This window comes from Myxocyprinus asiaticus, chromosome 15 (genome assembly GCF_019703515.2).
Source record: "Myxocyprinus asiaticus isolate MX2 ecotype Aquarium Trade chromosome 15, UBuf_Myxa_2, whole genome shotgun sequence".
In the NCBI taxonomy this organism is placed as follows: domain Eukaryota; kingdom Metazoa; phylum Chordata; class Actinopteri; order Cypriniformes; family Catostomidae; genus Myxocyprinus; species Myxocyprinus asiaticus.
In genome coordinates, this window is record NC_059358.1 from 4,189,835 (window position 1) to 4,204,093 (window position 14,259).

Sequence of the window (14,259 nt, forward strand, 5' to 3'; positions counted from 1 at the left end):
TGTCATAATACACAGACAGTGTATGAGCGACCAGCTTCACACATTCATTTTAAAGCATGCTGCATTACATTAAATTGCAGCCTTTTGCGTTTAAATAATCACACTAGGACATATTGTGATTTTTTTTTTTGATTAATTGTGCATTCAAACAATCATTTTTCTTCTCAAATGCGTGACTACGATTTTTGAGTTGTTAAAAATTAATTCACATCCCGAGGTGTAAAAGTCGCATCACCATTCATTGTCAAAATAATCCGTGGTCCGACCATCGTCATTGTCTAAAGTTTACAACTTAAATATTTTTGTAGTTAACACAACAGCAATGTAGGAATAAAAAAAATAAATATATATATATATATATATATATATATATATATATATATATATATATATATATATATATATATACACATATATATATAAAACAAAATGTTACACATTTTTTTGTATTTCACACATATCCCAAGTCCTGATCGTTACCATGTTTTTGTACATGTAACAAAAACTTTGTTAGCGACACAGTCATTACAGTGTTATTATACTAAATATTTTCCAGAACAAATAATTATTTTTCCAGGATATTTAGGTATTTTTATCATTTTCCATGACTAGAAAACTGCACTGCAAAATTCCAGGTTTTCCAGGACACGTGGGAACCCTGATTTTTGCTCCTAGCCCAGGTCTAGACTTTAATACAGGCCTCTAGGGCTGGGTAAAAATATTGATTTTCAGAATAATCGTGTTCTTTATTTAAACAATCCCGATATCGATTTTTAATATTCCAAGATCAATCTTTTACATTAACAACTGAATGGAATAGTTTGAGCCCTGTTGTTAATTAAAAAAAAATTATATTTTCAAAGTTAGAAGGTTCCCTGTGTAATTTACAGCAATAGCTGAGAGAGAATTTTGTTCATACAAAATATTTTTGCCTATTTGTAAAATTTACGCATTTCAATTTCATAAATTTTCAACAAATTGAAACATTTTTAACAAAATTAAAATGTATTTAAATTAATAACATTTATTTTATTTAGTTAAAGATTACTCAATTCAATTTGAAGGAATTTTGTTATGAAATTGAAATGTGTAAATCTTAAAGAGCACCTATTATGGTTTTTCAAATATTACCTTTCATGTAGTGTGTTATATAGCTGTTTGTGAATGTAAAAAAGTCTGCAAAGTTTCAAAAATCAAAGTGCACAACAAATGGTGTTATTGACTCCCAAAAGAAAGAACTGATTCTGAACACCTGAAACGAGTCGTTAGTAATTCCAGACTTACTTCCTGTACTAACCTACGTAATTTGGTAACAAAAAACCCACCTCTGGTCTTCATTGTCTGCTCACGAACAGCTTTGACCCGCCCTCAAACACTACACTAAGCGGTAGACCAATCACAACAGACTGGGACATCTGACCAATCAGAGCAGTGTAGGCTCTCTGAAAGGAGGAGTTTAGAATGAATCCTTTAGAATGGATCATTGAACGAGTCGTTTTTGACACTGGGAAAAAAAAGGTAATGCTGCAATTTAAATTATGAGCAAATTAAAGTGTTTTTTGACCTTGGATGCATGTAAATCTATTGTATGAGACCTTTAAAATTAAATTAGGCACGTTTAAAAACCATAATAGCTGCTCTTTAAAATATTTTTTTTGAGTGCAGAATGTAAGCAAATGGACATTACAACTCAAATGTACCACAATGAATCAGAATTCTAAATCTCATTGAATCAAGAGCTTGTGAATCATAATCGAGTCAAATTAAGAAATCTGTCGATACACAGCCCTACTGACCTAGTGTATTCCACAATTATTACAGCTCTTGGTCTAGTTTTCAATTCAATCTGTTTGTAATAGTCTATTTTAGTTTCTTTTCGCAGTTTGATTAAGTTAAATGTATAAGCAAATATACACACAGAACATTGGAAGAATTGCTCTCCTTGTCTTATTCGACAACATCAGTACAACACATCAGAAATACGAGTTATTGCTCAGTACAATAAACAGATTAATAAAAGCAAATATTCCCTAATCCATGATAAAAGCCCAGGAGGAGAGGAACAGCTTTGCGAAGCACATTAATGTTTTTATTTTCTTTTGTTCAGTTCAGTTGTAGTTGAAGCCGCCGTGATTAATTGCCTAATATGGTATTAACATATTTATTTCAATTGAAACAGGAGGTATGATCTCCACTGTTAATCATATTACGACTTGTTTGCACGCACATGACAAAACACCCACGCAAATTGAACAATCCATTACTGCCTACAAAAATTATAATAATCCCACAGCCATATTTCGAAATGATTTAATGAATTTCAGTCAATGATAATTCGATGACTCCTTGTAAAGCCATGAATGCATAAACAATGACGTTTTCCACACAAATAGGATGACATTAACGCACGAGTGAGGACAGCTTCCTGTCACTTTAACAAAGGATTTGTTTTAATATCCAAATTAGGTGATAATTGGTCTCAAGGCCCATCTGTTGTTGTGTGTGATCTGAAAGTATCAAATATGACTGTGAAATGTTGCTGTTTGTCATGTTGGAAATCTTAAGAGTCTCATCCTCGGCCTGTTTCAATTCAAGTGCGACTTTTCCATACTATCATGTTGGAACGTTTCGTTGGCTCTGTCGGTGGTTTGACTTTAGTCGGACTAAAACAGTAATTTGTCTTTTAGTCTGAATGAAATCGTACAAACAGACCTAGTCGGACTATCCATTGAGCGCAATGTTGTGTCGTGCCTGTTTACGTTTTAACATCAAAAACAGGATAGTCAGATGATTTCAAATCTCATTTTAATGACTTTTCCATGACTGGAAAACTGCACTGCAAAATTCCAGGTTTTCCAGAACGTGTTGGAACCCTGATTTTTGCTCATAGCCCAGCCTTTTTTTTTAATAAGCTGATTTTTGATAGTTATCGGTTTATCGGGCTTGACTATCTGTTTGTCCAACCAATGCTATATGGGGTGCTATCTGCATGAAAATAACACTTCACTTTTATTTCAAAACCATTGAACAGTGAATATTTGACAATTTATAAAAAAATAAAATAAAAAAATACTGCTAAAAAAATAATACTACTTGCAAAATAATTAGACAGACTTACTGTTATTGTGGGTTGTTTTATTGAATAACCTGTACACTTTGTATAAGCGAGGTAGCTGGAGTCCACACTAAACCGTTTTTAATTGAAAACTCAAACTGCGGGACAAGAGTGTTTTCAAAGTCTCAGTTTTTGGTGGAAGAAAACGCCATTCCAGTGTGGATGAGAGGCATAAAAGCTAAAGGTCGACCGATATATCGGTTTTGGCATTTAATCAGTGTCGATAATCGCTTTTTGGAACGTTATCGGCAAATATTGACAGCGATGTTTGCCGATATATTTTTTTTCTATTCTTCTGTGTTCCTCTGTGGCCAAAGCCTTTATTCTGGTGAATATGTAGGCTACAAAAAGCTTAACTTGGTGAATATTTACATGGAGCATTGTAATCAAGGCCGTTTCAGACCATTCTGGCACCCTAGGCGAGATCCCTATTGGCACCCCCATGGGGGGGGGGGGGGGGGTTTGGTTTGGCAGAGGCCTCCTCTTTGACGCCCTCCCAGCAGATGGCGCCCTAGGCGACCACCTAGTTCGCCTATGCCTAAAAAGGCCCTGATTGTAATGGAGGCATGACTCTTTAACCATCACTGTTTATGGACTTTTTCACGATCAATACTGCAAAATGTTATTAAAAAAAAAAACGTGACAACTGACAAGCTATCCCTGATGATCAACCATTGATGAATGATGATCTACTCTTGCTTAATTACAGCTCATCCAGTATTTATCAGCCCATATGTCAATGTTTACTTCATAGCGATTCTATTGTAATACATTGCAGATGATTTTAAAAGTGAACGTTTTATTTCCCTTGTGTGTTTGTGTGAGCTGGAAGCACAGACATTGCAAAATAAGAGTTCCTGGTGTATTTTCGGCTTGTTTATTATTAAAAGTCCAGCATTATGCATCAAATCGTCATTTGTTCTGGTTATTATTGGGATTTTGGCTGCACAACAAACACGCATATGGGATTTTAATTATTTTTGACTCTTGCAGCCTCTATGTCTGCGCCTGTCACAGTAAGGAAAGACTAAGAATTAATTTTTTAACATTTAATAAATCGATTTTAAAAAAAAACTATCGGCCGATTAATCGATTGTTGTATTTTCCACCAACTTAGTTATTGGTATCGGCAAAATCCACTATCGGTCGACCTCTAGTTGTGACAGTTCAACTGACTTTGCTAAAAAAACATGTGAGTAATTCTAGTTTTAGTGTGGTAAAGTTAAAAGTGTAATCCGGAGTGATGGGTTTCACTCGAGTTGTTTCCAGTGCCATATGCTGGTCACCGTCCAGTCTGGGTCGGCTCCAACCGTCAACTCGCGATGAAACCTTCAAGAAACAAATAATTAATTACAAAAAAAGACTACCAAACAAGGTTTTGGTTGTTAAAGGGATAGTTCACCCAAAAATAAAAATTCTGTCATTATTCACTTACCCTCATGTTGTTCCAAACCTACTTGTCTTATTTTCGTTCATGGAACGCAAAAGGAGATATCGGGCAGCAGTGTTAATCGCAACAGCGAAACTGTTTGTAAAGAACCTTTGTTGTTGACAATAATGAAGTAGAATCAAAAAAGACGTATCGTGATGACAACCGCACTGTTTTAATTAAAAGATATTGTGGATGAAAATATGACGAGAAAAAAAAATAATACTGCAAGATATTATCAATGTTAATTTATATATATATATACACACACACACACACACACACACACAGTATATATATATTCTTTAAAAAAAATAAAAATCGCGAAAGAATTGATTGAAATAATCCAGCCATAGTAACTGAATTACACTCTAGTCAGACTGCATAACTCGCGTTGTGAAAACGCTGTTTCCTTAAAAACGTGCATCACGTAACGCAATTTCCTAAACTGACTTATCATTAGGAATTCACAAAAGAGTAACTTTTAAAAGTAGCTCATACTTCAGTATATTCATTAAATGCTTTTATTTTAGCAGCTCAGGTTTTCAGGACAGTTGTTAAATATTACATATTAAATGTATTATTCTTTAATACGTTTGATACATGTTTAAATAATTAAAAAGTAGTTTATACATTTTTAGAAATATTTGTATATTTGGTTAAAGTTCGGTCTGTTACAGTTTGATACATTTTTGTCATTTTTCACATTATCGTCAACTAAAATGCTACTTTTGCTGACAACAACTATATGCCATTTTAGTCTGGTTAAAATTGACTAAAATAAATAAATAAAATATGACATAATGAAATATTAATTTTAAGGACATATGGTTCAAAAGACAAATATTATCACTAAAATAAAAATCTGTGTAAAAATGAACACTGATAGACACCATTCACTTTCATTGCATCTTTTTTTTTTCTTACAATGAAAGTGAATGGTGACTGTGGCAGCCTAACTTTTCCATTTGTGTTCTCTGGAAGAAAGTCATATGAGTTTGGAACAACTTGAGGTTTAGTAAATTATGAAAGAATTAAAAATTTTGGGTGAACTATTCCTTTATTTTTTATTTTCCTCATACAACAGTTAGCTCTGTTCCTCTCATCTGATTGGACAACTGTCATTTGCTGATATTTCTTTACAGGTCTAGAACCTTTTACTGTTTGCATCACACTGCTTGTCTGTGTTTGCACTACTACATATGGTCAGTCTGTGCATTGCTCTGCAACACATAATGGAAGATTCTGCTTTGGCTTTTTCTGGAACTATTTTTGATGCAAAAGAAATAAATGGCCACTTTGCATCTAAAAATGTAATGATTCTGTATTAAAGTGGTAGTTCATCCAAAAATGAAAATTCTATCATAATTTAAATGCCATCCCAGATGTGTGACTTTCTTTCTTCTTCAGAACACAAATGAAGATTTTTAGAAGAATATCTCAGCTCTGTAGGTCCATACAATGCAAGTGAATGGTGACCAGAACCTTGAATCTCCAAAAAACACATAAAGGCAGCATAAAAGTAATCTAGAAGTTTCCAGTGGTTCAATCCGTGTCTTCTGAAGTGAAATGATAGGTGTGGGTGAGGAAAAGATAAATATTTAAGTCCTTTTTTAATATAAATTCTCCTCCTGGCCCAGTAGGTTGCAATATGCACGAAGAATGCGAACTGCCAAATTACAAAAGAATAAAAATGTAAAAGTGAAGGAGGCCTGGGTAGCTCAGTGAGTATTGATGCTGACTACCACCCCTGGAATCGCAAATTCGAATCCAGGGTGTGTTATGTGACTCCAGTCAGGTCTCCTAAGCAACCAAATTGGCCCGGTTGCTAGGGAGGGTAGAGTCACATGGGGTAACCTCCTTGTGGTCACGATTAGTGGTTGTCGCTCTCACTGGGGCACGTGGTAAGTTGTGCATGCTTCGCGGAGAGTAGCATGAGCCTCCACATGCTGCGAGTCTCCGTGGTGTCATGAACAGTGAGTCACGTGATAAGATGCGTGGATTGACTGTCTCAGAAGCGAAGGCAACTGAGACTTGTCCTCCGCCACCCGGATTGAGGTGAGTAACCGCGCCACCACGAGGACCTATTAAGTAGTGGGAATTGGGCATTCCAAATTGGGAGAAAAATGGGATAAAAAAAAAAATGTAAAATTAAAAAATAAAAGAATGTAAAAGTGAATGTGGTGATTTATTGTAAAAAAGGATTGAATATTGATCTGTTTCTCATCCATCAAATCACTGCTGAAGATATGGATTTAAGCACTGGAGTCATATGGATTAATTTTATGCTGCCTTAATGTGCTTTTTGGAGCTTCAAAGTTCTGTTCACCATTCACTTGCATTGTATGGACCTACAGAGCTGAAATATTCTTCTAAAATCTTTGTTTGTGTTCTGCAGATGAATGAAAGTCATACACATCTGGGATGGCATGAGAGTGAGTAAATGATGAGAGAATTTTCATTTTTCATACATCATACATCAAATCACGTCAAAACTGGTGTCAGAACAAGCAAATCACACAGCGTAAAACAGGCTTAGGTCCAAAAGGAACGTGTCACATCAATAGAGCGATCTGAAGTATGACATTTTCACAAAGTTAACTTAGTAACGGCACTCTCGCTGAGCGACAGCTGACTCAAATGTGCTAGTGTGACAGATGGAAAGATGTTTTGAAACACGAGAGAGGCACGAGTACACAAACCGCTCAGAGCGAACCTATTAGCATCTATATATCCATCAAAGCAGTGCGCAAAACAAATGTCTGTCACGAGGGAGAAATCCATTAACTACATTTAAGATGATCTGAAGCTGCGCTGGCATTCATCAGTCAGACTTATGACTGTGTAGTTCACGTCAATGCTCTTCAAAGTCTGTCTACTAGGAGGAAAGTTTGTGACATCAGCTGCTGTCGCGAAAGGTTGTTTATACGTGTAATGAAATGGATTCGACTCCTAATTATGTTTTGTTTGTGACTCTTTGAAATGTGTGTTGCTTTGCAGTATATGAAATTTACCCTTGAGTGGCAAACATACAGCCTCCTATGCAAATTTGGACTGAAAACTAACTCTGCTATAAAAAATTGTCAGATTGTGGGATATTTTCCATGACATAAAGCAGTAGGGTGCTTCAAAGTAGCAATTATGTCAGATAAGCTGTGCATATACATAAAAGAAACATCAGATCATAACATTAAAATGTATATGGGTGAATCGCATGAAAACATGTCCAGATCACATTTCACCACAAAATCAAAAGAAAACAAAAAACGAAAGAAATTGTATTTTGCATGAAGAAAACGAAGCCTGTTTTAGGACTACTGAGACTTATTTGCGTCATGACATTTAAGCAAAATACTTCAATAAAATTTTTTATCTCATTTAAATCAGTGCAAATACTACTACAAAATAAATAATTCCATTATAGTAATGACAATGAAAGCTTATTCTTTTTACAGTATTAAGAATTGTGTGTGTGTGGGGGGGGGGCGATGATGCTTAATTATCATGCAAATAATGTCACAAAAACTCTTAATGGCTCAAAATACAGGCTACATTTTTATAATACATTAAATAAAATGTATGTATTTATTTTGATTCTGGGGTGAAATATGAGCTGGGCATGTCCATGACAGTTTTTGTGAGGTTCACCCATAAGCTCTTAGATGAAATAAAACAGATGCTTTCTGGTATGGAACACCTACTCATACACAGCTGTGATGATCTTCTTTTGAGGACCGTCGTGGCCTTCAGAGAAGTCCATCTTGAAGACTCGGGTGCTCTCAGGGTCGTCAGGTACATCTGCACTGGACAGGTGCCAAAACCTCATCATGATGTAACAGAACTTCCTGCCTATAGGAGAACATGAAGTGGATTTAAGCACTGGAGTCGTATGGCTTACTTTTATGTTTCCTTTATGTGCTTTTTGGAGATTCAAAGTTCTGGTCACCATTCACTTGCATTGTATGGACCTACAGAGCTGAAATATTCTTCTAAAAATCTTCATTTCAATTCAGTAGATGAGAGAAAGTCATACACATCTGGGATGGCATGAGGGTGAGTAAATGATGAGGGAATTTTCATTTTCAGGTAAACTACCTCTTTAATGAAACCATCTTCCAAGAAGTGACATTATTAGTAAGTATTAGCAATGAATTTGTTTAATTCTGTGATGTTTTGTGGTATTAGCTGGTTCGTCTCACTCTAAAACATTCCATCCACACATTTCCAGAAAACAGTATAATATAAAAATTTCAAAAGATTAAACAAACACCAATATTAACTTACTATTGATAACCTCGTGTAAGCTAACAGTCAGTTCTCCAATGAGCAATGGCTAATGTCCATCCTGTTATGTTGTATTCAGTTAATACTCTTGCCATTGTGTAAATAATGAAGTTATAATTCAAGTTAAAGTGTTTGAGTTTGACCAGAGCATAATTCTAGAAATAATCCCTTTAAATTACAACAAAAGCATATTCATATTTTTTTTTAAAGTACTACTGTACATCCCCTTTCTGTTGGTCAGATTGGATTGTGAGGGGGGTTAATGCACATAGTGACCTATATGAGGGTGGAGTATTGAGACCTTTTGAAAATTTGGTTCAACATTTTGGCATTCCCAGATCTCAGTTTTATAAGTACTTACAGCTTCGCCACCTACACTGCACTGTTTTTGGGAGTGGCACGCACCCCCCTAAAGCGGCAGATACCACTGGGAGTGGTGATTGCTGCTTTTGGAAAAGGTCATGAGGCATCAGTGTATTACTCCCTGCTAATTCAGAGTCTGGGGGACGGAGCTTCAACTTCTCTCAAAAGATTATGTGAGAAAGATCTAAACTTGACATTGGGGGAGGGCGTGTGGGCTAGGATCCTAAAAAACGTCAAGTCTGCATCTAGAGATGCAAGTGTGTGTCTGATGCAATTTAAGATTTTGCATCGATTTTTTTGGACCCCCTCTAGATTGTATAGGCTTGGTCTTAAAGACACTCCCACCTACTGGCGATGCCAATCAGAAGACGGGGACACAACCCATGTTTTTTGGGGATGTGTTGGGATCCAGGAGTTTTGGTTGAGGGTTCAGAGCTTTGTGTGTGATGTAGTGGACACTCAATTTTCGTTTTGGCCCAGACTCTGTATTTTGGGTGATGGGGCGGTCCTGAATATAGGTGATAAATATATAAAAAGCTGGGTCCTAACCAGCGTGATGATTGGCAGACAGGTAATTCTCAGGGGATGGAAGTCAACTGATGCGCCCTCATTTCATGAGTGGTCTACCGAGATGGGCAGGGTAGCTGCATTTGAGGAGATGGCATGTAGAAGGCTAGGCAACCTGGATTTGTACATCAGGAAATGGGGCAGCTATTTAGCCTTTTTGGAAGGCTCTCGGGGAGGGGCAGTGGAGAGAGACTAGTGTTATTTTTTTATTTTTTTATGTTTCTAAATATGTTCTGCTGTTTTATTGTCTATATGTGTGTCTTTGTCAGTTGGCTTTTGACCACTGGGGTGCTCGTTTGTGTCGGGTGGGGATGAGGGGTTAATGTTCGGGGGGGAAATTTGTGATATCATGTGGTTTGATTCTGCATTTTCTGTCTATTTGATTTGCTGCATGGAATCAATAAAAATTGTTAATAAAAAAAAATAAAAAAATGTACTACTGTACATAACAGGAATGACCCCTCACCTCTCTGGTCAAAGAATATAGAAACATCCTCAGGAAGTAGAAATAAGATGTCTTCAAGAGGGATCGCAAGATGTCTCTTTTGGGTCTCTGACAGAATTTTACATTTCTTTCGGACACTTTCAACAGCCTGTAAACCACAGAATTTATTATTGATTTTTTTTTTATAGGAATTAACTTGATTGCTTCAGTTTTAACATGTTATTACAAAAACGTACATGTATCCTAATTAACATACCTCTTTTGACATCACACTTCTCAACTCCTCAAACTTGCCTTTGGATAGCATGGCGGAGACATGGACCACTGCCTACAGAGAAAGAAGTCAGTCCCATCGTTTTACTCAAGCAAAGTGATTTAATCACAATTTAGTGACTTGTTATTATTAGTGATAGAACCTTTTATATCAACCAGGCCAATGAATCAAGATATTAGGCTATTTCGTGATTATCAGCACCACTGGACTGCCATACCCACTTTAACAGGCCGATTAACAGTAGTAGTTCCCCTTATGCCAGTTCTAAAAACAAAACAGTTTAGTAAATACATTTTCTGTTTTTAAACATTATTATATTGAATGCTGAGTAAACATGATGTATTCTGGGTATCTCATTTGTTGTCATAAAACTGCATTAAAAAACATGAAATATATGTTGAGACAAAATACTTATTTATTAGTTAATTATTGTTTCGGAGGTTAGTGAAATCACTATTGTGAAATCTACCTGTGTTAACATTATAGCTCCAAGTTGCACACCTTACTGTATTAAAAGAATATTCTGGGTTCAGTACAATTTAAGCTCAATCGACAGCATTTGTGGCATAATGTTGATACCATAAAAATGTATTTTGACTTGTCCCTCCTTTTCTTTAAAAAAAAAAAAAAAAAAAAAAAAAAAAAAGCAAAAATGGAGGTTACAGTGAGGCACTTACAATGGAAGTGAATGGGGCCAAATTGTGGAGGGTTTAAAAGCAGAAATGTGAAGCTAATAATTTTATAGAAGCACTTACATTGATTCTTCTGTTAAAACTCATGTATTATTTGAGCTGTAAAGTTGTTTAAAGAGTCATTTTTACACTAATTTTAGGGTTTTAGGGTTTGCTGACATTACATCATCATGGCAATGAAGTTGTAAAACTGACAATAACTTTACACGGAAAAGGCTATTAAGGAATTGTATCACTCTAAAATCATGTTAACACTCATAATGTTTACATCTTGTGTCTATACTTTTGAAACAGTGAGTATTTTAAAGTTTACAGATTGGCCCCATTCACTTCCATTGAAAGTGCCTCTCTGGAACTCCTTTTTTTTTTTTTAAGAAAAGGAGGGGCAAGTCAGAATGAATTTTTTTGATAATTAATATTATGCCTCAAATGCTGTCGATTGAGCTTAACTAATATTGAACCCGGAATATTCCTTTAACCTTGTGTGACCCCACATGTGTGGATGTTGTATTTTGACTTCGCTATACACAAACATATAATTTAAATGAATTAAAACCGACTGAATACTGTTCGTAAGACTCTACACTGTCATTTAAGGGTTAAACTTCTGGTGCACCACGTCACATGACATAACAGCATGATGTTGAAGCGCTTCTACGGGCACAGCGCCAACAAAAGTGCCTCTGGTAAGAAACCCTTTTACGTTTTTTTTTTTTGATTGAAACCTGTTTGGTTGTAAAGAGTAACATCTCTAGTTTTGTTTGATATGCCACTTTAAAAAATTAATTCATTTTTAGCGCGTCAGCTTGCTGATAAACTTGATGTCCACATATGTGGAAATTGGGACCATTTTTCCTCAAAAGTTAAAAAAACATGTTAGTTATTTTGAATAACTTTCACAATTAACAAACCTTTGTTTACGTTACTTTGAAAATGAAAAACAAAATTAATAAAAATTATAATAATAACTTTTTTTATATTATATTTCCTTACACTCACTTCTATAAAAAGAAATACATTTTTCATCATCATAAACTTTGGGACAGGGGCGAATGGGGGTACTGTAGCCCTGTCGTACCCACTCATACAAACCTGTTTCACGCCACTGTCAAACTCCACATTGAACTTCAAGCCAAAATAGAGTTCAATTAAAAACAAAATAATCTTGTTCCTGATCCATGTCACGGGATCCGGGGTGCCCACTACTGTGATGCCAGGATGATGAGTGACCTTAGAGTCTCTGTCTCTATCTTTACTATAAAGTCTGTATTCCTGCCCAGCGCAGAATGGCGCAGACAGTCGGCGCAGACTGTGCCAAGCGCGCTTCGGAGAGACTGCACAGCTGGAATGAAGACGCACGCGCTGATGCGACCATGATTGCCAACGGGTCTCCTCCTGCTTTGCAGACAGAGTATTCCACATCCAAGGACAGGCCAGAGGTGCGAGTTCCCGACGTGCAACCAAACATGTGAAGCGTTGCATCACGGACGCGCACTTCTTTGGGAACTGCGCAATGGTGAGATGTTCATTATTATAAAGCGCGTAAAAGGAGACACGTCCTGTGCCCACGATCTCTTCCGGCAACCTTACGAAACTAACCCCATACCTAGTACCCATAATGCCTAGTTCGGTTCATCACTGCTGTCGTTTCTCCGGTAGATGTCGGCAAAGCCCCGTGTTTCCAACGCGCGCTCCCGCGGCACGCATGCGCACACTGTGGTTCATCATGAACGTCAAGCTCGCAACGTAAATGTTATTTTATAGTGAAAAAGCACGTTATTCCCTGTTTTATAGTTAGGAATATATGCAGGGGAAGTTGTCACAAGAGTTTTATCTCAGTAAGTCATTTTTTAGTCAAAACAAAATGTTTGTTTTCTGTTGCAGTGATTTTTGTAGGTTGGTTTCAAACACCTACTACAAAACTGTGTTAAATTAGAATGATTGTGTGTGTGTGTGTGTGTGTGTGTGTGTGTGTGTGTGTGTGTGTGTGTGTGTGTGTGTGTGTGGAATTATGTGCTCCAAACTAAAATTCAAACATTATCATATTTTTGTAATAGCATTTGGATGAACAAGTGGACACAGTAAAATTATATTGAATAAAACTAGCATTCATGCCAGACAAGGCTCAGCTATAAAAAGACAGTAGTTGTTAACTGGAAAGTTGAACTGTGTTCTCAAGACAAGCATATTTTTTCATAAATGTCAACTTGGGGCAAGTTGCAACATGTTTTTAACTTATATGTTGGAAATTGTATACTTTTTATTTTATTTTTTGCAATCGCATAATTTTTTACTGTTGAAATATTGCTGAAAAGCCTATTATAGGCTGTTTAATAGCAGGTTACGTTGTGACAACTTACCCCAGATACTGAGATAGTATGCCACGCTGTTGGGGCATGTTGTCACAAAAGGTAACGTGTTGTCTGAGCAGTTTTTTTCTAGGTCAGTAATGGTGGAAATGTTCAGTGTTTTTTTTTATTTTTATATATATATATATATATATATATATATATATATATATATATATATACATATATAACAGGCACTTAAAAGTATATATAGACATTTAAGCCACACTATGGCATTAGATTCAAAACATCAAAGCAAGTGGCATCTGTGCTCAAATGCTGCAAGAGCCTTTCTCAGAACTAATTTCACTTTTCTAAACCATTTTTGTAATAACTTCTAAGCACCTGGTCTGTAGGTGATCTATAGTAGATTAAGTTAGTTCCCATCAAGTTCACACAGTTTGACAATCACAAAGTGTCCAAATACTTCTTCATTTGAACACTGGATCTTTTGTTTTATCATTTATAACCTAGCAAACTTATTTTGTGTTTTTCTTGAAACTACATAATAAATGCTTATATAATGCATAATGTACCGTATGTAAAGACCTACTATATAATGTATTGAACGAAGATGAGTTTGCCTGTGGTTAGGCTCATTTTCCTGTTGAATCATTTGGAAATGAGTGACACAGGTGGGTTCAAAATGTGCCCCCCTCCTTGAAATGAGAGGTATCACCCAAACACACCTCACAGGTGCAGAACATTATTGTTTGAGAAGCTTAAATGTGATCAGCGGACC

General features: G+C 36.1%; 1 protein-coding gene across 1 annotated transcript; it reads right to left on the minus strand.

Annotated features, from left to right (window-relative positions):
- Positions 1-417: 417 nt before the first annotated feature.
- si:dkey-82o10.4 (uncharacterized protein LOC797793 homolog) lies at positions 418-12,788 on the minus strand. The gene is made up of 5 exons (XM_051719437.1): positions 12,262-12,788; positions 10,460-10,531; positions 10,225-10,351; positions 8,246-8,393; positions 418-4,444 (listed from the first exon to the last, which is right to left on the minus strand). The coding sequence occupies exons 1-5, from the start codon at positions 12,784-12,786 to the stop codon at positions 4,366-4,368; spliced, it is 951 nt and encodes a 316-aa protein (XP_051575397.1). The 5' UTR covers positions 12,787-12,788; the 3' UTR covers positions 418-4,365.
- Positions 12,789-14,259: the final 1,471 nt, after the last annotated feature.

What these genes read in the sequence shown, in the direction of transcription:
- si:dkey-82o10.4 (XM_051719437.1), bottom strand. Translation starts at nt 12,786, where the DNA reads ATGGGTACTAGGTATGGGGTTAGTTTCGTAAGGTTGCCGGAAGAGATC. An exon ending in TTGACAGTGGCGTGAAACAG is followed by an intron (nt 10,532 to 12,261) that starts GTTTGTATGAGT and finishes CTTTCTCTGTAG; the next exon opens with GCAGTGGTCCATGTCTCCGC. An exon ending in ATCATCACAGCTGTGTATGA is followed by an intron (nt 4,445 to 8,245) that starts GTAGGTGTTCCA and finishes TGTTTCTTGAAG; the next exon opens with GTTTCATCGCGAGTTGACGG.